Source organism: Leptopilina heterotoma, unplaced genomic scaffold (assembly GCF_015476425.1).
Source record: "Leptopilina heterotoma isolate Lh14 unplaced genomic scaffold, ASM1547642v1 Lhet_123, whole genome shotgun sequence".
Taxonomy (NCBI): domain Eukaryota; kingdom Metazoa; phylum Arthropoda; class Insecta; order Hymenoptera; family Figitidae; genus Leptopilina; species Leptopilina heterotoma.
This window is the reverse complement of record NW_025110842.1, coordinates 765,673-792,591: the sequence shown is the minus strand read 5'-3', so window position 1 is coordinate 792,591 and position 26,919 is coordinate 765,673. Positions and strand designations below refer to the sequence as shown.

General features: G+C 28.0%; 1 protein-coding gene across 5 annotated transcripts in view; it reads left to right on the top strand.

The window, feature by feature from the left end:
* LOC122512674 overlaps positions 1-26,919 on the top strand; it is a 63,009-nt gene that overhangs the window by 9,199 nt on the left and 26,891 nt on the right. The window contains exons 2-4 of one of the 5 annotated variants that reach the window (XM_043628656.1): positions 4,866-5,050; positions 17,031-17,077; positions 17,773-20,261. In XM_043628656.1, the coding sequence (XP_043484591.1) occupies positions 17,879-20,035 (2,157 nt within the window). In that variant the 5' untranslated portion in view covers positions 4,866-5,050; positions 17,031-17,077; positions 17,773-17,878 and the 3' untranslated portion in view covers positions 20,036-20,261. Of the gene's footprint in view, positions 1-4,865; positions 5,051-17,030; positions 17,078-17,772; positions 20,262-20,895; positions 20,985-21,511; positions 24,031-26,919 lie in introns of those variants that run through there. The other 4 variants (XM_043628660.1, XM_043628658.1, XM_043628659.1 and 1 more) reach the window with 4 other exon arrangements.

Here is a 26,919-nt window from a genome sequence, read left to right as displayed (position 1 = left end):
ATTTTTAAAAACAACAAAAAGTATAATACTTTAAAAAGTTATTTATTACTCATAAGTATTTATAAAAATGAACTGATTTTGCTTCTATCCTCTAGAAAATCCTTGAATTTGAATTACTTTTTTTTATTTTTCCACAGAAAAAACTGTGGAACAATAAAAAGTCGTGATTCAAAAAAGTATATCATATGTCATACAGAGAGAGAGAGACCTTTAACAGAATTTCAATTCTATTTTTATTTAAATTTATAGCAAAAGAAACAAAATTCTCTAGTTGGAAAAAAATTGAAAATTAATCTTTTGAATTGATTTCAAAATTTTGTTATATATTTTTATATTTATATTTATATTCTATACTTATTATTCTATTCCTCGGGCATTATTATCATTTTAACCCCTTTGCCATTACTATGTTACATACGCTTTAAAAATGCATCGATTAAATTTATTTACGCAAACATGAAAAAAAGCACCCGATCCGTCTATGAAAAATTTATTTTCAAAATATCCATCTAGTATATAATATATATTTTGGTGTCTTAGAATTTATGTTTGCATAAATATATGAGAATTTTATCGGGGCTTATTTCTTTTCCGTCATTTTATTGATTTTACTCTGAGTTTATTGTGTTTGTTAAAGAGAAGAACAGTAATAATTTATACTGCATGAAGTCCCCCAGTAAATTGATATTATGAAATTTTTATGTACCTATTAATAAGGAAAGTTTGTATTATATGGGGTAGAGGATCATTGTATTAATAATGAAATAGAGGAAGAGAATTTACCGAAATTTTTATTTATTGTTTTTATTTTCTTTTCTTTTTTGTTAAAAAAAAAATAATGAGTATTGTATGTGTAATTTGATTTAAATGCTTATTCACTGCTGTGTCCATATGGTATTTGTTTATTTTCATTGTTTAACGAGGGTAAACATATGCAAAACGTATTGAATCAAAGGGGGTGGCGGTTCGTTAAACGCTTGTGACCTTATATGCGTGTGTTTTGTCGGGAACAAAACGTAAATTGTACTGTGGAAGTGTTGGCGAATTGAAAATCAAAAATCAATACTTGTTTAATTTTTGTACATTTTTTTTTAATAAATTGGAAAGTATTTGTTTGATTTATTTCGGTTGTTGGAAAACGGACATGTTTCGACCACATTTTATTGTCTGTGGAAGTTGTAAAAACAAAATTGCTCGCAAAACTGGGTATTCAAATATCGGGGATGCGGAGTTATCAAGGGAGGTTGGTTGCTCTTGTCCTTGTTGACCCAGTAAAACAACATCCTTTGCTGGGGCTATTAATTCACCTAGGGGAGTAGAACTTTCCTAGGAGAATGAAGAGAGAATAGTGAGGACTTTATAGTTGGGGTTTTGCGCTCTTTTTGTGGCTTTGTCGACTTGGTGTGGTTTTTCCACCTTGAACGATTTCTTTGCTTGTAGGTGTTTTTGTTAACACTCTGAAGATTTCACATTTGGGTCTTGATCTTCACTTTGCGAGACGTGATTAGTTTTCGGAAAAGTTACTCTGGACTTCTATTTCTCATGCTTGTTAGTCTGCTAAATATGACTCTTCTCTTAAAGTAGTTTAACTTAAAGTAGCATAACTTAAAGTCCATCCTATCTGTTGACGGCTTGTCATCATTTTCTTTAGGGTACCATAAAAGTAGTGTTTGGAATAATCAACTACGGGTAGGTTTGAACCTCTAGTCCTCTACCAGTGCGACTTATGCTAACAACTCTCATCATCAGAAATTGTTAGATTGGATGTCTGTCCTAACTTTATAGAAATTTCTAATATACTCCTTTTGGTAGATCCTTTTTGGTAGACCTTCCTTCCATAATACAAACTTCGTGATAGCTGACGTCTGTATTGATTTCCTTGTGGTGTTTATTCACCACGTCGGCATAAATTTTTCCTTCAGCAATACTGATTACCATAATAGTTGATCTTCCCGTCGCTTTGTAAAGCGCCTTACTTTGGCTTTTGTATGTCCGAACCTTCACGCCATATAAGTAACTCTTTTGTGCAGCTTTCAATTTAAGGAAACATTTATATTATCTCTAGTTTTTCATCTTTTTCGTTTTAATATATTCTATATAAGTTATGGAATATCATATATCATGGGGTCCCGTCTAGCTGACAAGACGAATCCTCAAGTCGAAAACTGAGTCTCAACAGATCGCAGTGAGGTAACTGTTCTAAAGAGTACAACACCCCGATTTTAATAAGATCAAAATTTAAAAATTATACAAATAAAAAAGGAGATACTCACTACTATACTACTGAAGATATTTTTGAAACTGCAATTTAGCTAGAATTTATTAAACAAAAAGGGGGTATTGACCATTATACTATTTAGAAAATTTTGAAAACTGCAATTTAGTTTAAATTCATAAATTAAAGGTAGGGGTACATACCATACTACAGAAAATACTTTTAAAACTGGAATTTATTTCAAATTTATAAATTTGAAATGGGGGCACTTACCATTGTACTACTAAAGATACTTTTAAAATGGTAATTTTAGTTTAAATTTACAAATTGAAGGTGGAAATACTTACCATTATACTACTGAAGATATTGTTAAAATTCAATTTGGGTTTGAATGTATTAAACACAAAAGGGATACTGGCCATTATTATACTACTGAAGATACTTTTAAAACTGTAATTTAGTTCATATTTATAAATTGGAGATGGAGGTACTTACCATTACACAACTAAAAATTACTAAACATTTTATTAATATCAAAGAAAAATATAAATAATAAAGAGGGTACTGGCTACGATACTACTAAAAATTTTAAAATATTAGATTGTAGTTACGAAGTGTTCAGTGAAGAAAGGGGATACTTACCATTATACTACTGAAGATATTTGTTAAACTGCAATTTAGTTTCAATTTACAAATTAAAGGTATAATGTACATACCATACTAACTGAAAATACTTTTAAAAATGGAATTTATTTTAAATTTATGAATTCGAAATGGGGGTACTTACCATTATACTACTGAAGATATTTGTAAAACTGAAAGTTAGTTTAAATTTAAAAATTCGAGATGGGGGTACTTACCATTATACTACTGAAAATCTTATGACATTTTATATATATTTAATAATTATAAATAATACGTTCAGGTTGAGTTGCAAATTAAATTTCCGATTTTCAAAATAAATAATCTTCGTTAAATAAAATGTAACAGGACAAAATATATTAATTGCGAACAAGGTAAATGCAGCATCGCTTGGTACACATGTAGCCGCTGCTGAATTCTGATTCTCGGCTGTTTCAGTGATAGTGGTCGGCCTGTGGTCAGACAATTAGAGCATTCAATATCGAACTATAAGCAAAGGATACATGTATATATATATATATATATATATATATATATATATATATATATATATATATATATATATATATATATACATGTATATATATTATATACATGTTTGTATACACGTTTAAAACATTTAACTATCCACTCCACAAAATTCTAAATTGTCAATCACAATTTTATTTTAATAAACAAATAATTAGTATATTGTTATAAGAAATCTAAAATAGTATTATTTTCGTTAATAATAAACCTTGATTTTATTATTATTAACAATTTTGTTAATTAATCGATTATAGTAGTTTAAACGTATAACTATTTTTAAATATTAGAAAGGTGACCGCTGATCTCTTCTATTTTACTTTTTAGATTATTATCAACATTAACTTGTTTGATTCATTTAAATATTTCTGATATTTTAAAAGTATAAGGTTTGTTTTTAAATAAAATAAATTTTCTTCCGTTTTAACATGTAACGACGTAAATTAGTTTTTAAATTGCATATATCAGGTTTTTGATAAATTCCATTCTTATTATTATTATACATATAATGGAGAAAATGGCAATTACTTTGACCCGTAGAGATATAATTGAATGTCGTTCAACACGATAAGTTTTAACAAGCTTTTGTTGGCTCTTGCGGTGTGGAAGGGCCGAGAAAAAGAATAGATGTATGGTCGCGATTTAATTTGATCTTCGTTGTCGTCACCACCGCCGTTCTCTCCGTTCATCAATATACCGATTAAACTCATTAATTGCTTTCACAATCGGTTTTCTCAATTAAAAGCGAAAAAAAAAAAGTAAAATAAAAAAGTGAGAGAAAAGAAGGGGAAATGTCAACAATCGATTCGGAATTACGTTAAAAGCTTGTCGACCAGGTGAAAAAATAATGACCGAAAAGGAATTATTTAAAAAAAATACCTACCATTTCAGAATGGTCTTTGATTTCTGTTCTACTTTGTTCTATGCTTTTTCATTTGGTTTTCTTTTTTTTTTCTGTTCGTTTCTACTCTATTTAGTTTTCATTTTATTTGTTATAAACGGGTTTAGATAAAGTTTGTAACATTTATAAAATTTATAGAGTTTATAAAATTTATTCTACAGTAAATTTTTTAAATTTTTACTTGCAAACTAAGGAGATTTTCAGACAAAACTAAATATAGAAAAAATATTATTAGAATTCTAATTAATTATTCAATCAATCACCAAAAAAGAAACTTTAATTAAAAAACGTGATCTTTCGACCTTTGTCACTCTCGCTCCTTTTGTATTCTAATTTTAACACTTTAGCATCAATATATTATCTCCTTTACATTTTATATAATTTAAAGATTTTCCTTCTGGGTAAATATAATAAGAATGCTTTTTTCCTTGCTGACATATATTTTTTTATACGTATGCGTATTTATATGTTTATAGAATGAAATATGAAATCATTTTTTTTTATTGTATATGCAGACGAAAGCTTTTAGTTAAATTGATATTCAATATATTTAAATTATAATATATATTTGTATGCTTACAGTGACGGAGAGGGAAGTAGCTGAGAAACTAATGATTGACTGCGTCTTAATGAGACACTGAAAAATTGAACGTTTAATGGAGACATCTCCCTCGTCGTAATATGGGAATCCATATTTCACGCTAAAACCTACAATCCAGTGTTTATCATAATTGTCACATTTCTTCATTCGGCATCAGCAAGTCATGGTGAGTTATAGGTCAATTTTTTTTTATAAATTAAATTTTATTCTTTATTTTTTTATATTATATTATTCTACATTACCGAGTAACTAATTAGAAGAACATGGTGAGATAGTAATAATCGATTTTCTCCTCATTAAACTAATAGTTTAGAACAATTATAACTCTGCATCAAGTATTTTCAGAAATTTGAAAGGAACATTAAAATGAAAAATGTGGATACCTTACACTATATTACTGAAGATGTTTTTAGAACTAGAATTTAAATTGAATTTATGAATCAGAAAAAGGGGGTACTGACTATTATACTACTGAAGATATTAATAAAAATATAACTTAGTTTAAATTAAATTATTAAAGATGGGGGTACTTACCATTATACTACTGAAGATATTTTTAAAACTGCAAATTAGTTTAAATTTATAAATTGGAGATAGGGATACTGACCATTATACTACTGAAGATATTTCTAAAACTGCAAATTAGTTTAAATTCATAAATTGAAGATGGGGGTACTTACCATTATACTACTGAAGATTTTATATAGTAACGAAGTGTTCAGTGAAGAAAAGAGATACTTACCATTATATTACTGAAGATTTTTTAAAACTATAAGTTATTTTAAATTTATAAATTAGAGATGAGGGTAGTTATTATTATACTACTGAAGATATATTTTTTAGTTTGAATTCATGAATTGAAGATAATTATATTACTGAAAATGAGATTAAAGTTAAGAATTGTTTGAATAATGTGGGTGTTCTGTCTATTATATTACAAAAGATTTTAGAACATCTGGTTAATTTTTAATCATTATAAAACTAAAAAAGTGAAGCTACTGACTATATACTACGGAAGATAGGTTTGAAACTACTATTCAGCTTAATTTCATGAATTAAACAGGTGTGTAATTTATTATCCATACAGGGTATGAAAGTACATTCACATGTTGACATTGATTGAAATGTAATTACAGATAAAATACCGAAAGTTATATCAGTATTATGGATTATCATAAAATTTAAATTAAAAATATAAATTTTCATTTGGGAATGTTGGATAGCGCGACGAAGACGTTATAAAGTTAGGAAATATTATTTTTTACGCTTGATTGACGATACGGGTAAAACTAACTAGAGCCCTATTAGAATCTTCAAGTGTATATGAAGTTCGGGTGTAAGAGTTGAGATACGCGCGCGGGAAGCGTTTGGGGTCAAAAGTTCACCAGTTCACCTGCAGCCCAGGAGTTGGAGTTCGATCCTGAGAATTCATTTAGTAATGCTATACAATAAAACTTGAAACTTTTACATGCTACATATACACGGTCATGTATATAAATGTATACACATATACATTTATACACGAAGTGAAGAAAAATGATGTATCTCATTCTCTCCTCCCTCACTCTCTTCTTATAACAGAAAATTGAAAATTATAACATTCCATTTGTTCAATATTGAAATTACGAAACAAAAGGAAAATTAGAATAAATATGATTCTTTTTGTCTCATAAGTTATAGAATATAACGCATTAAAATGTTAAAACAATTTATAATATAAGGTATTATAGTATAATAACCTAATTTTGATGACTATCGACATGAATCCTTATTACTCGCCCTGGGGTAATATTATAAAAATGTAAATTTATCCACAAACTATTGCTAAACAACTCTATTGATTCCTCTCTTATCCCATCTTATGTATTAAAAAGTAGTAAGTTTTAAAGTACCTCGTTTCTCATCGAAATCCTGTAAGCCATTTTTCATCGCGTTACCTTCGAATCATACACTGGATTTAATGCACCCACATATTTACCATGCCACTGTATTTAATCCTTGATATTTATTCTCCAACAATATAAAACGATGTTTCCAATTTTTTTCAATCTGGAATTTCCCATTTTTTTTCAGCAAATAAAATGAGACACACTGTTTCCGAGCACAGATCTTTTGCTCTTCGAGGTCGAAAATATTCCATCACTTCAAGTAATTTTGTTTTCTAAATTGCGTTTTACAAATAGTTTTTTCCCTGTTGCTCCGCTAAAAATATTTTAAATTGAGAAATAAATCTTTCAAAGTCCGATCACGAAATTATTTTTCCCGCCTACCCTCTGCAACACTACATCATCCCCGCATATGCTAACGGACAATATTGGCATTAAGTAAATCTTTTCCACAATGATAAATCACTTCTTAAGAAATGTGTTTCTTTATTTTGTGATTTTTTTTTTGGGATATTATAAATCCTTGATGATGTAATGTGGTCCATAAATCTAAATTAGAGTCGTCAGTCAATATACAAAAGTGCAAAAAATGTACACACACTAGAGCATTTATCTGACAAGCATCTTGATAGGGTATTTAATTACATTGAGTAGCGTGTTTTCCACGCGATAACATTATAATGATAGTTATCGGTCATTTCGCTATATGTATGCTCCTATAGATTAGGGAAGAGAGACAGTTGAGAGAGAGAGAGAGAGATATACCTATATATAAAGTTTGGGGCTTAATTGAGCAATGTGGTTCAAGGGATTGAGTCTAACAATGGGATTGATATAGATTTTAACCAAACATAATGCCTGTGTGGTAATCAATGTCATGTCAAAATTCAAAATGTCTCCAGAATCCATTTGCTTGTAGACAAGGATTGGAAGTTTGTTTCGATCCATCTTTATATATATATATATATAGATATATATATATATTGATAGATTTATACATAGATAGATTTATATATAGTTAAATTTATATATAGATACATTTATATATAGAAATTATTAGCAGTAAGAGTGCTGTCAGTAGTATTAGTAATTGATCAACTAACTTTGAAAGCTCCCAAACAAGACTCGGACAAACCTCAGCTTTTCCATTAATTTCAATCATTCACCGGAAATTAATTGAAGAAATGTTACCTCTCCCTTTGCTTCTATATATCACTACCCCCAAACATCAGACATATAACTATATATATATAAAATTCTATTACTCTCAATTTTATCAAATTTTTATCAACTGACGTACGTTTCTGGCGAAGCGTGATAATGAAAATTAAAATTTTGGAAATTAATTTTGAATTGCCTCAAAGATTACGTACTTTAAAATCAAAACAGTAATGTTGTATATCTATTACTTGAAGACACTTTTCGAGAATGGTTCTATTGCAGGTACATAAATTTTGGAAAATTCTACTAAGGGCACATAGTCAGTGTTGGACCTTAGTTAAGGACGGTCACTATATACTAATGACTACTACATTACTGAAAATTTTAAAACATTTGATAAATATTTCATAATTATAAAAACCAAAATGTGGGTACTGACTACTATACTACTGAAGATATTTTTAAAAGTGCAACTAAGTTTAAATTAATAAATGGGGGATGGGAATACTTATCACTATATTACTGAAGATTCCTCAACATTTAATTAAAGTTAAGAATTGTAGGAAGATGAAAGGGGGTACTGACCATTAAACTACTGAAGATATTTTAAAAACTGCAACTTAGTTTAAATTTTGAGGTTAGAGGTGGGTGTAGATACACGGAAAAATGTTTTGGAGAGTATCTGTACCTTTTGGTGCATCCGTTATCCCTGTCTAAAAATTTTACTATTCAATTCACTTCACACTTATTATTTCCTATTGTTTTTATATGAAGTGAAGTTAATTATTGGATAAATTTTTTTAAAGGTATAGCATGTTCAACTTTCCTTTTTCCGTGTACCATTATACTACTGAAGATATTTTTAAAACTGAAATTTAGTTTAAATTTATAAATTGAAGATGGGGGTACTTGCCATTATATTACTGAAGATTTTAGAACATTTTATGTATATTTATTAATTATTAAAATAAAAAGGGGGATACTTACCATTATACAACTAAAGATATATTTAAAACTGCAACTTATTTTAAATTTATAAATTCGAGATAGGGATACTTGCCATTATACTACTGAAGATCTTTTTAATCCTACGATTTGGTTAGTTTTTTAAATTAAAACTAGGAATAATTTATTATTTATAAAGGGGTATTAATCCGTATTAATACATATTATATTATATTAGCTTTAATTTATTTTTTAATAAAAGTTCTTATTAAACTTTAAAAGGTGATCTAACCTTGACTATGTTCCCTGATATATGTTAATTTTTGAACCCATAACGTCAATTTTATTCCTTCCCTCAAACAGAGAACATCTCCAAATATGAAATAAAAAAACAGGACATTAAAAAAGTGTTGTAGTGATAAAAACAAGTTTTATATTAATTAAAATGGTGACAAAAACTGAAAGTAGTGATTAAAAAATTCGTTACTGAGGAAAATATAAAAATATACAAAATATACCTTGTAGGTCACCAAATTTATTCAATATATTATAATTTCATTTATGCGAAAACCGAAGTATCTATAAGCAGATTTCCTAAAAGTCCCTAAGCAGCAAAAAAAGTAATTAGCAGTATAATTAATGATAATATCAAGAGAAGAATATTACTACTACTATTATTAATTATATATTTTCCCAAAAAAAATAATTTCATAATTGGAAACAAAATAGAAAATTATTTTTTTTTCTTTTTATTATAAATGAATAATGAAATTCTATAATTTTTCCATAGACACGTGTAGAAATTGATATCTGGAAATAACTCTCCTATCCTCGCCTCAGTATCACCGCCTCACTCCAAAATCCAATAATGTAACATGCGTGCCAGCTCAACTCGAGTGCGTTCTTTGCATCGAACACCGGAGAATTCGAGCGTATTACAAAGAAAAAAAAATGAAAAAACATATTTCCTGCAAACTTCCCTCCTTTCTCTCTCTCTCTCTTTATTTCTTCCTCTTCTCGCTTTATACATATATATTGAACTTAACTTCTTCGGAGAAGTCGTTTGCACGTCCCATTATTTCTAATTTCCAATATGCAGGTCAAGAGTTGAATGTAATCTTAAATTTTAATTTAAAAACTCGCAGGTCAATAATCAATTTACGATCTCAAAATTTATGATAATTTAAAAATATTAATACGACCGATTGTATCTACCATACCTGTAGGGGGGGGGGAAGGCGGTTAAATTAAAATTATAATTAAAAAAGGAAAAAAAAATTTTGAAACAAAGTAAAAATATCTAAATATCCTTTATTTTATTGTAACAGTTTTATAAATAGATCGATGATGAAAAAAAATTTCAAAAAAAACAGTATCAAATGAAACAAATTGCGAAACATAACAAAGGACTCATTTCTTTTATTTTTATACAAATAACAAAAAAAAATAGAAGCGAATAATTGCGGAGTTTTTTTCATATCATGCAATAAATTGCATCTCAATTTTTTTACGTGTGATTGCTTTGTGTTTTTTTTAATTCTGTAAATTTCAGTTTCTGTTTATTATCGCTTTTTTCGTTTTTTACCCTCATCATCAATTACCATACAATTTGAATCAATTCACGATTCACTTGATAATTCCTTCGTTTTGTTGTTTACTAAAGTACCATTGAAATAATTACGATGAGTAATTTCATCTACTGTTTGTGTTTCGAAATAACGATATATTGTTGTTTTTTTTTAAACAAAAGAACCTTTGTTTCTGTTTTCCGTGATGGTTCTCTAATATTTGGTATAAGAAGCAACTTCACCGAGGTTAAAGCAGATGCACTTGATCTACTTCATATCTCTTGGTAAATAGAGGAAAAAAAATGTGAAGGACTCATTAAGAATATTACTTTTTCCCCCAAATAAAATACTACTATCGTCAAGAGGGTTTTCTTACGATTGATTTTTTTTATCCTTTAAAGTTTTTTAAAAAATTTTATTAAAATTTCTATTTTTCTTTTAAAATTGAAAAGCTTTTTTTAATCATTATCATTTGGTGTGGAAATTTAATTTTTTTTTCACTAAATACAACAAAGTATTGTGTCACTTTTGTTAATAAGCTTTATAAGGAATCCTTAATGTATTTCCTAAGTGCACTTTGCCTAGTATCCTCGTATCTGTCAGTTGAGAATAATGTAATTATGCGAAACTTACCATAGTGTCGCTTACTCCTTTGATGTCATTTTCACTTAAATAATGACTGTCAGAATTTTTCCTTTTTATATAAAATGAAAAGAGACATTTTTTAATTAATAGGATTTTAATTAACGTCAGCTTAACGCTTTTTATATAATTATTTTTCTTCTGTTACTGCGCTACTACTTTTTTTATTACTAGTGTCGTTATCAACATTTTTATTTTTTCTCGCAATTTTTTTTCGCAATGAGCGGAGTATTATTTTTAGAAAAAATTGTAACTTATTGACGTTAATTGGATTTAATTTATATTCTCCCGAGTTGTCTTACAATCAATTTGTTAAAATCCATTTTGAAAAGGGGGGTACTGACCATTATACTACTGAAGATATTTTTAAAAATGAAATTTAGTATAAATTCATCAATTAGAGATGGGGATACTGACCATTATACTACTGAAGATACTTTAACACTGCAATTTATTTTAAATTCAGGAATTGGAGATGGGGATACTTACAATTAAACTACTGAAGATACTTTCAAAACTGTTATTTTAGTTTAAATCTAAAAATTGGAGATGGGGGTACCTACTATTATACTACTGAATATATTTTAAAAACCGCAATTTAGTTTAAATTTATAAACTAAAGGTGGGAGTACTTACTACTATACTACTGAAGATATTTTTAAAAATGAAATTTAGTTTAAATTTAGCAATTAGAGATGGGGATACTGACCATTATATTACTAAAGGTTTTAAAATTAGTAACGAAGTGTTCAGTGATGAAAGGAGATACTTACCATTATACCACTGAAGATATTTAGTTTAAATTTATAAATTCGAGATGGGGGTACTTACCATTATACTACTGAAGATATTTAGTTTAAATTTATAAATTCGAGATGGGGGTACTGACCATTATACTACTGAAGATTTTTTAACCTTAAAATTAAAGTTAACAATTTCTAGAAGAAGAAAGGGGAAGATTTTAAAACATTAGATTATAAGAATTGCTTGAAAGAAGAAAGGGGGTATCCACCACTATACTACTGAAGATTTTGGAACATTTCTATAATTTTAATTATAAAAATAAAAATTGGGGCTACTGACTATTATACTACTGAAGATATTTTTGAACCTACCAATTTGTTTAATTTTTAATTCTAAAAATGTAGGGGTAAATTTTTATTTATAAAGAAAGTGATAATAGGTACTAATACGTATTACATTCTTAAGAAATCTATTAAGAATTTTAAAAAAGTCCTAACGCGTAATTACATATTATTACTTTGTAAATAGCGTCTTTTTTTAATAAAAAATGTTTTTTAATATCTTTCGGCTTGAAGGAGAAAATTTTTTTTAATACTCCTTTTTTATTATATATATATATATATATATATGTGCATCAGTTTAATTAACGTTGGTAGTATAAAGAAAGTAGCTTTAGTTGAGCGTTAATTAAAATTTCCTTTAGTTGGGTGCATAGAAAAAGTTTACAGCATTGATAAGTAATTATTTTTCAATTTAATTAATGTTTAATAATATCGCTTTTGACACAAATTTTAACAACTTTTTTTTTTAAATTTATCTTCCCTCCTTTTACATTTTCATATGTTCTTCGCTTTCATTTTTCTCTAATTTACCTGAGTACTTAATAAACAGCGTGGCGAAAAATATCAATTCGAGAAAAAAATTCAATATTTCCTTAATTAAACTGAGGAAAGTAAATTAATTATCGATTCTTAAGTGATTGTTAATTATTTTGTAGCTGTAAAAGTAGTCATAAATTAATTGTTGAATTATTAACTATTTATAGAGTGGTTCATTATTTATTGAATGATAATTATTTATTAATTAGTTATTGAATAATTATTAGTTTGTCAGTGAATGATTGTTAATCAGTTTTTGAATGATTATTAATTTGTTAAGTAATTATTAATTGACTATTGAATAAATTATGAACTAAGTAATGAATTATTTGCATTTTATTTTAATGAATGATATCTGCCGGAGATTTTTTGCAAAAATTAAGCAGCAATACCTTCTGTTCCTCTGAATCTCTCTTTCTGCTTATGAAATTTTGATTCAGTGAACAGATTCCTCTGCCAATAGACGTTAATGGAAAATGTAGATTTCTTAATTAAAATGTAAATTAGATCGAGTCAGAACTATTTGAAGGGCATCTTAAATATTCTAAACACAATCAGACACTCAAATATGTTTTAGGATATATTGTCTTTTGTTCCGAAACAAACCTCGATTAATAATTCACCAAAACTTTTTTAATTTCTGACTATAATCTGTGTTTTGCCATTCTTATGGATCAAGAACTAAAAGATGAGGTTTTCCCTCCTTGGATGAAGATAATTAATAAATTTTTTATAATACTACACTGAAAGACAAAAAAATTATAAAACTAAATAGTAACATAAAGTAAGAAATAAAATAATTAATAAAACAAGAAAAGACAAAAAAACAGGTAATAAGAAAAAATTGTAATTCTGATAAAAAATTACGTATTCATTAACTTCAATCTTGATAGTGGTTAATTTTTCGCATGGGAGATGATAAAAAAAACGTTATGTAAAGTTACGAAAAAAAAATTCTCTCACTCTCGATGAAGGTAATTTTTTTCTGCTTGAGCATTTAATGCCTCACGTAAAAAGCTAAATAGACTTGCCGGAGCACTTTTCTCACTCTAAAAAGAAGAATAAGCTCTCGCGTCTCGTAACTTGTTAAAAGATTTTTTTAAGACTAGCTCGCGCGAGCGCTTACTTTAAGAAGTGGTAAAATCCTATCTTATCAAAACACAATAACCCCCTTTTATGCGATTATAAACGGTAACTCTTGTATTCTTTAATTTATGCGTGACCTAATTATAATCCCCCTCCACCCCCTCCACCCCTCTCCCAACCTTATTATTAAATATCAACAGTACAGTAACCGGGACAAAAGCTTTTATTATTAATGCATATAGTCTACCTGTGAAAAGTTGGATAAACAAAAATTTCATTTCCTTTATTATTACAGTTCAACACATACATATACTGATTTTCATATATAAGCTTCTTATGCTGTATTTATATATATGTAGGTACAATGCTCGGACGGTGCTATTGTTTGCACATTGTAAAGGGATTTTTTTTTTCACTTTAAAATAGGGTTTTTAATTAATTTTTGTATTTATTTATTATTTTCTGTTTATTATTACTATTATCATTACTAATATTTTTCATCTTCTCCATTATTAACAGCATGGGCTAAAAACCTTGTGGCTAAGAGCCGAAAACCTTATAACAAGTCTTAAGCGTCCGTCAGTAGTTCTTAACGTCCCCCAGGGGACGTTAGGACGTTACATTAAGTGCCAAAAACGGTTGCTATGATAATTATTATTACTGTAACAATTGTTTCCATAAAAACCGTTAGTATAATTATTTTGCTAGTAGAATTCATGTTATACATTTTTTTGTCCACAGAATTATTTTCAGTTTTCTTTTGCTGCGAATAATATTAAATATTCAGAGAAAGGAAAGTTTACGAGGTTTTTTTTTGTAATTAGAGAGATTAAAAGATGTTAAAGCTGGTTTAGTAAATTTCATTCAAGTCGAGTAGGATAGTTAAATTCATGTCTGTATATATACATATGTGCATGTGTTTGTATATGTAAGTCTTATGTACATTTTACTTGGATCCAAAGCTTAACAAGAGCCTAAATCTGCTTGTACACGAAATACAGGAAACTCCATCACTTTCCTAACTCCACTTATATACCAAGGCTTAGATCATTCAGCTAATTTTGTTTTACAACTAAATTTTTTTTTATATCTAAGTATAATTTAATTGTAATTAAATATTTTAATTTAAAATTTAGTAATGTAATGATAAGTAACCCTAATCTTTACATTTTAAATTTAAAGTTAATTGTAATTTTAAAAATATCTTCAGTAGTATAATAGTAAGTACCCCCATCTGTAATTTATAAATTTAAACTAAATTGCAGTTTTAAAAATGTCTTCAGTAGTATAATGGTAAGTACCCCCATCTCTAATTTATTAATTTAAACTAAATTGCAGTTTTAAAAATATCTTGAGTAGTATAATGGTCAGTCCTCATGACATAAAGTACACACGCACACATTAATGTTGAATTCTATATAGAATAATATTTTGTTGATCCAGTGAACTGACGATATCTCAATATGATTCCGGGTGCAGTGTATAGACGGCTCTATTATGATCGAAGTTGTTTTATGATTATGTCCCTATAGTTTTCCAAATCTGCACCAACATAACGTGTTTGTACTAAATCTTGCTCTATCTCGATTCGAGTAATGCGTGTACTCCATACAACATTAGAGACCCATATTATCGATCATCAATTTTACCTCAATTCGGTTTTTCCCCATCTCTTTTCCCTCCATATTGACTCAATCTCCCACTGACCACTGATATGCTCATCTTTTTTTCATTCCAATATCACTTCAAATCTCACTCCTTTTTTTCTTCACATTCACACTCGTCGGATTTTATTTCTTCAATATTGATCGGTAAAAGTCAAGTCGATAGAAATTGACAATTGTATATTTTTTCATAGAGAAAAATATATCAATTGTAAGGAGGTATATTAGAAACCTTTAAAGAGGGAAATTTATAATTATTACAAAAAAAGTTCATTCAAATACAAAATTTTTTATTACTTTTATCAGAATTATTAATTTTATTAATTTTATTAATTTTATTAATTTTATTCATTTTATTAATTTTATTAATTTTATTTATATACATTTTTTCACGTACCTGTCAATATATATGTTGAAAATATTAAAGTACACAGATAGCGAAGTGCTTTTAAATTTGAAATATGATTCCGGAATCGACATGACGAACCGGCTGTTTTAGCTCCCCCCAACCCTCCGCTGCTATATTTCTCTACCTTTTGCAAAAGGAGAGAAAATTAATTACAAGCAGCATTTCATCAGTGGCCCAGTCAGCCATTAATAATTGGGAGATATTTTCAGACGTAAACCTATATGGACAGGTACATTTCAATTTTACTGAATATGTGTTGTGAACGTGTCTATATGGATACATGTATATATGAGAATTCGCAAAAAAAATAGTACAGGACGAAAGGGAATGAATGCTCCATCATTTCTAAATGTAAGTGCACTTTGCAAAATTTGTTTCATTCGGTTTTTGAAGAATCTTTTACTGTCTGATAATTCAATGCACAAATTGCTGCTTTTCAAATACTAAACAAAACATTAATTTAGGAGACATCAAAGATTCAACAAAAAAAATTTTAAATGTTATTTTAACTTTAATCTAATGTTCAGCAGTCTTTAGTAATATAATGGTAAGGAACCCTCATCTCTAGTTTCTAATTTAAACTAAATTGTAGTTTAGAAATTTCTTCAGTAGTATAATGCTCAGTACATCTTTTCTGTTTGATGAATTCAAACATAAATTGTATTATCAACAATGTCTTCAGTAGTATAATGGTAAGTACCCCAACCTCCAATTTGTAAATTTAAACTAAAAATATCTTCAGTAGTATAATGGTAAGTACCCCCTTTCTTCACTGAACACTTCGTAACTACAATCTAATGTTTTTAAATCTTCAGCAGTATAATAGTAAGTACCCCCACCTTCAATTTATAAATTTAAACTAAACTGCAATTTAAGAATATCTTCAGTAGTATAATGGTCAGTATCCCCTTTTTTCCAGAAATTCTAAATTTTAATTTAATTTTCAACAAACTTTTATGGACGAAATATTAAGTATCAAAAAAATTCTATATTTTTTAATATTTGAAGCAGTTCAATATTTAGAAAAAATAGAATTTCTACTGTTGTATCTGAAGAAAACAGAAATATTAATAACGTGGTCACGATTTCAAGATAATTATATTCCTTACTTGTTACTACTATTACTCCTATAAAAGCTTTATTAAGAGACGCATATTTTACAGTCGAATGTACTATTTGTTCTCGAAGAAACCGAACTAAGAATCTGAAAGTAAGTAATTTTATATTTAATGACGTTAGTATACAAAAGTTTAATAAAAATAAAAAACATTAAAAAATTCAAACCTGGTGGTCACTCAGTAAAAGTAAACATCCTATTTCCCGATTGGACTTGACATAGAGAAAAGATATTTATTCCCTTAGAAATAAATTTGAAAATTGTTATCTTAAAAATAATTTATTTCGTTACTGACACGTGAAATTAACAACGTATTTACAGCCAAAAGTACGAAATGTAAGAATATTACATAAAACCCAGACATCAGCTGGATGCAGTTCTTTTGGTTGGCATACGTTTTTACAAACGTTGCATTCCCACTATCATCTTATTAGTTCGTGGCAAGTCTTTTTATTACACGTTAGTCACGAACTATTAACATTGTGATAGACATGACGTGACTTTCAAACAGGTGTGCAAATCGACCTAGATACAATATATATAATTTTCGAAATCTAGAATTTTGAAAAATTGAATGTTCCCTGTTTTGACGCACCCATTTCCTACGTTGTAAAAATTTATGCTCCCAACATTCCAACCGTGTTAAAAATTCAACATTCTGTTTAATATTTAATTTATCGTTTATATAAAATTTTATTAATAACTGGAAAATTTACCAAAACAAATTTTACTAATTCATTCTTCAAAAATTGAATAACTACAAAAGAAAACATGTCACTTATTTTCAGCTAAACTGTAGAAAAGCGATACCCACCAGAGTGTTAATAACGGTGCCATTTCTAGCTAAACGTAACAGCAAACATAAATTACCCAAACAGGAAAAAGTGAATTAGGATGGAGTCTGAAACATTAATTTCTCCAGTAACAAACAATCAGAATTTTTTTGTGTGTCACTATATTACGACTTTGGGAATTATTTTGAATAACAATAATCTGCTTTCAACTCCAGTAGAAAATGATACAGTACCCGTTTTAAATGCCCTTTTTGAATATCTAAACAAGTCGCATAATGAATCAGCTGCAAAAAAACATCTTTTTAAAGATATGCGAGGTAAAATTAATATTTCTGATTTTGAAGAGCTGAATAATTTTGAGAATGTTAACAAATTATATCAGTACATTATTAATATGGGTCTATTTGCCCATTATGGAAATATTGCAGATTATGTAAGCAATATTTACCAGGATAATAACGACAAAAGCTTTTCCAATCTGCAAGAAATTTTGTTTCACGATTTCTCAAACAATCTCACTATTAAGAATATTTGCTCGTTGAGAAAAGAATCAGAAAACCTTAATTCTCTTGCAATTAAAAGAGTTTTTGTAGAATATGTTTTACCTGTTTTTACTGAAATATGGAAAGGAAGGAAAAATTTAAATGTGCAAAGAAACGATTTGAAAATAGTAAAACGGTTTAGAAGACAAGAATCATCGTCAGAAGACAGTGATATTGATGTTGTAGGAATGAATGAAGATCCACCTGAAGAGGATCCAATAAGAAATCTTCGTCTTGAATTTTTGTTAAAACTAAAAGTTACTGGTTTAACAATTTTAAATCAAGAGAGAGATTTATTCTGTACAATAGTAAATGATTTAGCTCATGAGCAAATACACAATGCTCGAAATCATCAACTTGATCTCTGGCTTCTAGAATTCACAACTAATTATAATATGGTCAACAATTTATTTGAATCAGTAGGATCAACACTTTCCTTTAGCGATTTCATGCTGGTAACAAGGAATCCATCAGGTCAAGTACCTCCAAATATACAGGATCTAGAGACACATTCAGAGAGAAACGCAATAAACATACTTTACCACATAAGAAGTGAATCACTTAACGGTTTTGTCGATTTGCATCAGTACAATATTCACAATCTATACATACTGTTTCCACAGATTATTTTTACAGTTACAGAAACGAAGTATGCTGAAATTGAAAATAGATTGTCTTTAATTGTGGATCTAAAAAGAAACGATTTATCGAGTATTTCGTGGTTTAATATTATTTACACTCCAAAAGATAGAGAACATTCTAATGAAAGAAATTCCAGAAGAATGAATGATATTAAAAGAGCTGCAGAATTCATCTCGTTAATTGTTCCAATGAAAACATTTCCTGAAGCTGTCACTATGTTAAAGAGTTTTATATTATCGGTAGGTACTTACAAACCAAATTTACTAACATATGAACAACTGGCTGAAAATTATTCGAATGACATGATAATTTTGGACTTTTATTCACCTTGGAAAATTGATAATAACAAATACATAAATGATGTTCTATATGAATCAAATTTTTATTTTCAATATAACAAAAATGAATATTACTGGAATTTGAGTGAACATAGGAGGGCACACTACAAGTCCAATTTTTATTACTATTATGAGAAATACAGCACAGATTTAAATTATTTTCAAAATAAACTTCGATTTGAAGACTTTTTTAGAATCGGATATACATTTATCAGACGTGGCACTACTCATCTGCGAAGGAATTTAAAAGTTTCACTTTTGAGAGTGGCTCTTAGACAATGTGATGAGAAATTGAATGAAGAGCCAATTGTACTTTATCAGGCTTTTTATATAAAGAATAATTCTTCTGCCAGATACCTGTATTCCAAAGAAGATGTGACTTTAAAATTATATGTACCATGCAGTAAAAATCGTAATCTTCTACTATCAACCTTTTTAAATAATACTACTAGTACTGGAATATTATTTTTTTTCGAAATAAAATTAAAAAATCGTTGTGGAGTAGCAGACATTTATCAACTTTACAAGAATGAAGTCATGTCACATTTCTTGCTTACTGATGAAAAATATAAACAAATTGAAAATGTTGAAGAAACCATTGGGAATCAGAAAGTAATTTTTATGAAGGTTGAATCTAAGGAAACAACATCGAAAGAAGAAAAAATTATTAACATTGTAAATGAGCTAAACACTTCTTATATGAAAGGATATAAGAATTATATTCAGGAACATTAAGGAACAATCACTTGCAATTTTCTTCATATTTTTCTAATATTCGAATGAGTCTGTATTTAAATTAGCTATTAAGTAAGAAATTCCAAATGTTTCAAAAGAAAATAATTACCAATAATTTATAAAACTACAAATTTAAGATCTCTTTCCATAAAGTAAAATTGTTATCCTTACTGATTATTGTACGTAAAATTTAAATACTGTCAATAAAAAGTATATTTCTCAAAAAGGAAGCTATTCTTTATTTTCCACTACTTTCGAATATTCCCACATTTATTTTCTTCTTAAAGTATCGTAAATATATCTGTAGTAGCATAATGGTAAGTATCCCCATCTTCAATTTATAAATTTAAACTAATTTGCAGTTTTAAACATATCTTCAGTAGCATAATGGTCAATACCCCTATCTCTAAATTGAATTTTTAAACTAAGTTACAATTTTAAATATATCTTCAGTAGTATAATGGTCAGTACCCCCTTTTATCTTTCAACACTTTATAACTATTACTTATGTTTTAAATCTTCAGTAGTATAATGGTAAGTACTCCCACTTCTAATTTATAAATTTTATCAATTTTCCTAATAATTGAAATTGCACATCACGTTAAATTGATTTCATACCATAGTTAGCAGTTTTGCTGATTGGTATAAGTTTGACAATAAGTCTATTAGTACTTACAAGAATTATCAACAGAGAGCTCTTTGTGGTGGGAAATATTGAGTAGCAAAAAAAGCATATATTTTTTAATATTTAAAGCAGTTCAATACTTAAAAAAAATAAAATTTCTACTGTTGTATCTAGAGAAAACAGAAATATTAATAACGTGGTCACGATTTCAAGGTAATTATATTCCTTACTACTATTATTCCTATAAAAGCTTTATGAAGAGACGCATATTTTACAGTCGAATGTTCTATTTGTTCTCGAAGAAACCGAACTAAGAATCTGAAAGTAAGTAATTTTATATTTAATAACGTTAGTATACAAAAGTTTTATAAAAATAAAAAACTTTAAAAAAATTCAAACATGGTGACCATCGTGTAAAAGTAAGCATCCTATTTCCCGATTGGCCTTGACATAGAGAAAAGATTTTTATTCGCCTAGAAATAAATTTGAAAATCGTTATCTTAAAAATACTTTGTTTCGTTACTGACATTTGAAATTAACAACGTATTTACAACCAAAAGTACAAAATAGGTTAGAATATAACGTAAAATAAAGGTAACAGCTGGTTACAGTCCTTTTGGTTGGAATACGTTTTTGCAAACGTGGCATTCCCACCATTATCTTATTAGTACGTGGCAAGTCTTTTTATTACATGTTAGTCACGAACTATTGAGATTGTAATAGACTTGACGTGTCTTTCAAACAGTTGACATTAACTTTATCGTTTGTACTAACATTTAATAGTTACTAGAAAATTTACCTAAACAAATCTTCATAATACTTTCTAAAAAATTAATTAACCTCAAATCAAGACATGATACTTATTTTTAGGTTACTTTTTAAAAAAAACTATATCAACCAGTGTTCAAAGTCGCCAATTTCTATCTTCCTTGCAAGAGCAAACAAAAGCCAACCTACAAAACCATAAGCAGAAAGAAGTGATTTAGGATGGAGTCTACTACTTTTATTTCACCTTTAACAAATAATCAGGTTTTTTCTGTGTGTCACTACATTTCGACTTTGGGAATTATTTTGAATATCAATAACCTGCTTTCAACTCCAGTAGAAAATGATACTGTACCAGTTCTAAATGCCTTCTTTGAATATCTAAACAAGTCTAATAATGAGTCAGCTGCAAAAATCCAACTTTTTAAAGAAATACGAAGTAAAATTAATGATTCTGGTTATAAAGAGCTGAATAATTTTACAAATGTTAACAAATTTTATCGGTACATTATTAATGTGGGGTTATTTGCCCACTATCGCAACATTACAGGTTATGTTAGAACTATTTTCCAGAATAATAACAACAAAAGCTTTTCCAATCTTCAGGAAATTTTGTTTCACGATTTCTCAAACAATCCCACTAATAAGAATATTTGCTCCCTGAGAAAGGAATCCAAAAATCTTAATTATCTTGCAATTAAAAGAATCTTTAAAGAATATGTTTTACCTGTTTTTACCGAAATGTGGAAAGAAAAGAAAAACTTAAATGTGCAACGAGACGGTTTAAAAATAGTAAAACGGTTTAGAAGACAAGAATCATCGTCAGAAGACAGCGATAGTGGCGCTCTGGTAATTGATGAAGACTCATCTGAAGAAGAGGATCCATTAAGAAAATTTCGTCTTGAATTTTTATCAAAACTAAGAATTGAAGGTTTAAGAATTTTAGATCAAGAGAGAGATTTATTCCATACAATAGTAAACATCATTGCTCTTGAGCAAGTACGCGATGGTTTCAATTATCCACTTGAACTCTGGCTTCTAGATTTTACAACTAATGTAAGTAGTGTCAATTTTTTAATTAGTTTAAAAGGAGCAACATTTTCCTTTTATAATTTCGAGCTGGTAACGAGGAATCCATCAGGTAAAGTGCCTCCAAGTATACGAAATCCACATTCACATCCGGATGAAACAAACATTCTTTATCACATAACAAGTGAATCACTTAACGGTTTTGTTGATCTGAATCAGTACAACATTCACAATCTGTACATACTGTTTCCACACGTTAATTTTACAGTCACAGACACGAGGTATGAGGTAATTGAAAATAGATTTTTTTTAATTGTTGATCTGGAAAGACAAGATTTATCGACTATTTCGTGGTTTAATATTATTAAAACTACAAAAAACAGAGAACTTTCTAATACAAGAAATTCCAGTAGGATGAATGCTATTAAAAGAGCTGCAGAATTCATCTCGTCAAATGTTCCAATGAAAACATTTGCTGAAGCTGTGAATATGTTGAAAAATTACCTATTGTCTGTATATACTTACAACCCCAATTTTCCAACATATCAACAACTGTCTGAAAATTATTCAAATGACACGACGATTTTGGACGTTTATTCACCCTGGAAAATTGATAACAAATACGTAAATGATGTTCTATATGAATCAAAGTTTTATTTTCATTATAACAAAAATGAATATTACTGGACTTTGAGTGAAAAAAGGAGTGCACACTACAAGTCCAATTTTGATTACTATTATGATAAATACAGCACAGATTTAAATTATTTTCAAAACAAACTTCGATTTGAAGATTTTTTTAAAATCGGCTATAAATTATTCAGTCTTGGCGTTAGGCGTGTGGTAAAGGATGTCAAAGTTGCACTTTTGAGAGTGGCTCTTAGGCAATGTGATGAGGAATTGAATGAAGAGCCAATTGTACTCTATCAGGCTTTCTATGTGACCGATACTCGTCAGAACATAAAACTATATACAAGAGAGCATGTGACTTTCAAAATAAGTGTACCGTGCAGTAGAAATCGAAATCTTTTACTATCAAATTTTTTAAATAATACTACTGGTACAGGAATATTATTTTTTTTCGAAATAAAATTAAAAAATCGTTGTGGAGTAGCAGACATTTATCAGCTTTACAAGAATGAAGTCATGTCACATTTCTTACTTACTAATGAAATATATCAACAAACTGATAAATTTGAAGATATCATTAACAATCAGAGAGTAATTTTTATGACGGTTGAATCTGACGAAACTATATCGAAAGAAGAAAAAATGATTAACATTGTAAATGACCTAAACACTTTTTATATGAAAGGATATAAGAATTATATTCATGAATATTAAACAACAATTACTTACAATTTTCTTCATATTTTTCTAATATTTGAATGAGTCTCTAATTAAATTAGCTATTAAGTAATAAATTCCAAATGTTTCAAGAGCAAATAATTACCAATAATTTATAAAACTACAAATTTAAGATCTCTTTCCATAAAGTAAAATTGTTATCCTTACTGATTATTGTACGTCAAATTAAAATTCTAGTCAATAAAAAGTAAATTCCCCAAAAAGGAAGCTATTCGTCATTTTCCACTTTTTCCACTTATTATCATCATTATTATTATTAATCATTATTTCCATCTTTAATATTATCCGTTGTTATTATTATTATCATTATCTTGAATATTATCATTTTATTATGAATTACAAAATTTAATTATTATCATCATTATTATTACTATATATCATGCCAAATGTAATTGGAATCAGGACACTTGTGTGTCGAAAGAGAACATAAATCCAGTGAGTAATCGCTCGTCAAAATTAATCACAATGCTTACGCGGCGTGACAATTCCACCCGCTTTAAACCATTCACACCGTATATTTATGTGTGTTCTATATTTTTTTATTTGTGAGTAGACAATACAAATAAACCAATTAATCCTATGTTATCGACTTCAAAACTTCAATTATCATTGTTTTCTTTTATTTTAATAAATATTTTTCAAACACTTACTTTATTTGTATATATTAGAAAATATCTTCAAGATACACATATACGTATTCATTAATGAATTATTTGTGCGACAACTTTTCATTCGTACTTTATTTTATACTTTTTTTTTAATGTCCACATTTTCCTCTACTTTCAAGTTTATTACAACTATAAAAAGTTACTTTCCCGGTTTTAATGCGGTATTTTTGTTTTTTTTTTATTTAAAAGCATCCAAGGACTTTTTTCCCCGCATATAAATCTTCATTGTAAATAAAAATGTTTTATTTTCTGTTTGGATTTAAATGAATTATTTTTTAAAGTAAAGTTTGTTTTTATAAGATTGCGCTTTATACTATAGAGAACTGCTATACATCAGATGTGTAAAAAAACACTTTTAAAATCAATAAATAAAACAATATTACGTAAGCGGATTTCTTCCTATTTCTTTCGATAGTACAATTAATTGCAGTTAGGAAAAAAATTACAATGTGATTGCAATTGTGTTTAATTTTATTAATAAAGTAATTATAACTTGATTTTCTTTATTGTTTTATTTCTTGAACTTTTTAACTCGGATACGCAGGGGAAAAAACGAAAGTTTGCAAAAAAAAAGAAAAATTATTGTACCGTGTTCCATTGCGCAAAGATAATTAATTTTCCCCAGCATCTCCTTTAATTAAGCGTAAATTCTTGAGAGGAAAAATTTTTTATCGATTTAATATATACTTATATTGCGACGAAAATAGGTTCGAGAAAGCCGATCAGGTGAAGTCAGTGTCATCGGGGTACCGCGTTATGATTTAGTTTATATAAATATTATTATCCTCAAAACAACAAATATTTCTAAGTAGTAAAGAGATATAATAATAATAATAATAATAATAATAATAATAAAATTTCCTTATTTGGAATGGATATCAAAAATAATAATAATAATAATAATAATAATAATAATAATAATAATAATAATAAAATTTCCTTATTTGGAATGGATATCAAAAATAATAATAATAATAATAGTAAAAATAATAAAGAAGAAACGTTGCGAAAATTCTTTTGAACACAATATTCTTTCTATTTCTTCGACATTATGACTTTAATATATTTTGCATGAGAAGAGCAACGATGAAAATTTAATGCTACAATAATAATATATGCACATAGTGTCCGAAGATGCACAATGGCTCACTGATATTCATATTAAGTTGAATAGGCTTCACTTGAGCTACACTACCATTATCCAACATGTATTGTAATCGTCCAATCGAGAATTAATATCATAAACATATCATACACTAACAATAGTCGAGTCAAAATATATGCTACTATTATACTGTTAATAATACGTGCATTGCACTTACCGTTTACTATAATGTTTATAATTAGCATCTATTGAACCTACTGTCAGTTACACTTACAACTATTAAACTTACCGTCCACAGAACTTATTATTTTTACCCTATTTTGGGACTAGAGGAAAAGTGTTCAGTGAAGAAAGGGGATACTTACCATTATACTACTGAAGATATTTTAAAAACCGCAATTTAGTTTAAATTTATAAATTGGAGATAGAGGGTACTTACCCCCTATCTTAAAACTTTACTTTAAATTTATAAATTCAAGATGGGGGTACTTACCATTATGCTACTGAAGATTTTAAAACATTAGATTCTAGTTACGAAGTGTTCAGTGAAGAAAGGGGATACTTACCATTGTACAACTGAAGATATTCTTAAAAATAAAATTTAGTTTATATTTAGAAATTAAAGATGTGGATACTGACCATTATACTACTGAAGATATTTTTAAAACTGTAATTTAGTTTAAATTTATAAATTGAAGGTAGGGGTACTTACCATTATACTACTGAAGATAGTTTTAAAAATTAAATTTAGTTTAGATGTGTAAATTGGAGATAGGGGTATTTACCACTATGCTAGTGAAGATTTTTAAACATTTAATACGATTAGAGGAAAATTTTCGTCCCCGCATTAAACTTGATTGGAGGAAAGTGCATTCGGTGAATATTTGTGAAATAGATTTTTCCGTCGATACACTCAGAAAGGTGTCATTGCATTGAATGAATATCGCATTAGTCAGTTTCACTAATTGTACATGGCACGTTTGACCTGAATTGATTTTCTTTTAAATATAAAAAAAAACCCTCGAATACTTCTAAAACAGAATCTACTCGCTACTTGGCCGACTAGCCTTAAAATACATTTGCAAGTAAATTTTTCACTCTTCTAAAAAATTTAAAAAAAAATTGGTTCACAACTGGAGAATTGGTTTTTTACCTTTTTTAAACTTTTTAATACTTTTCTCTCTCTCTCTCTAAAGTTTAAAATGAAACTTTATGAAATGAAATATTTTCCTAAAGGAAATGTAGTTTTTTTTCTATTTTTTGTAGTTGTACATTTTTTAACGATCAACTCAAATAAAAAGACTGTTAATTGAAATTTATAACT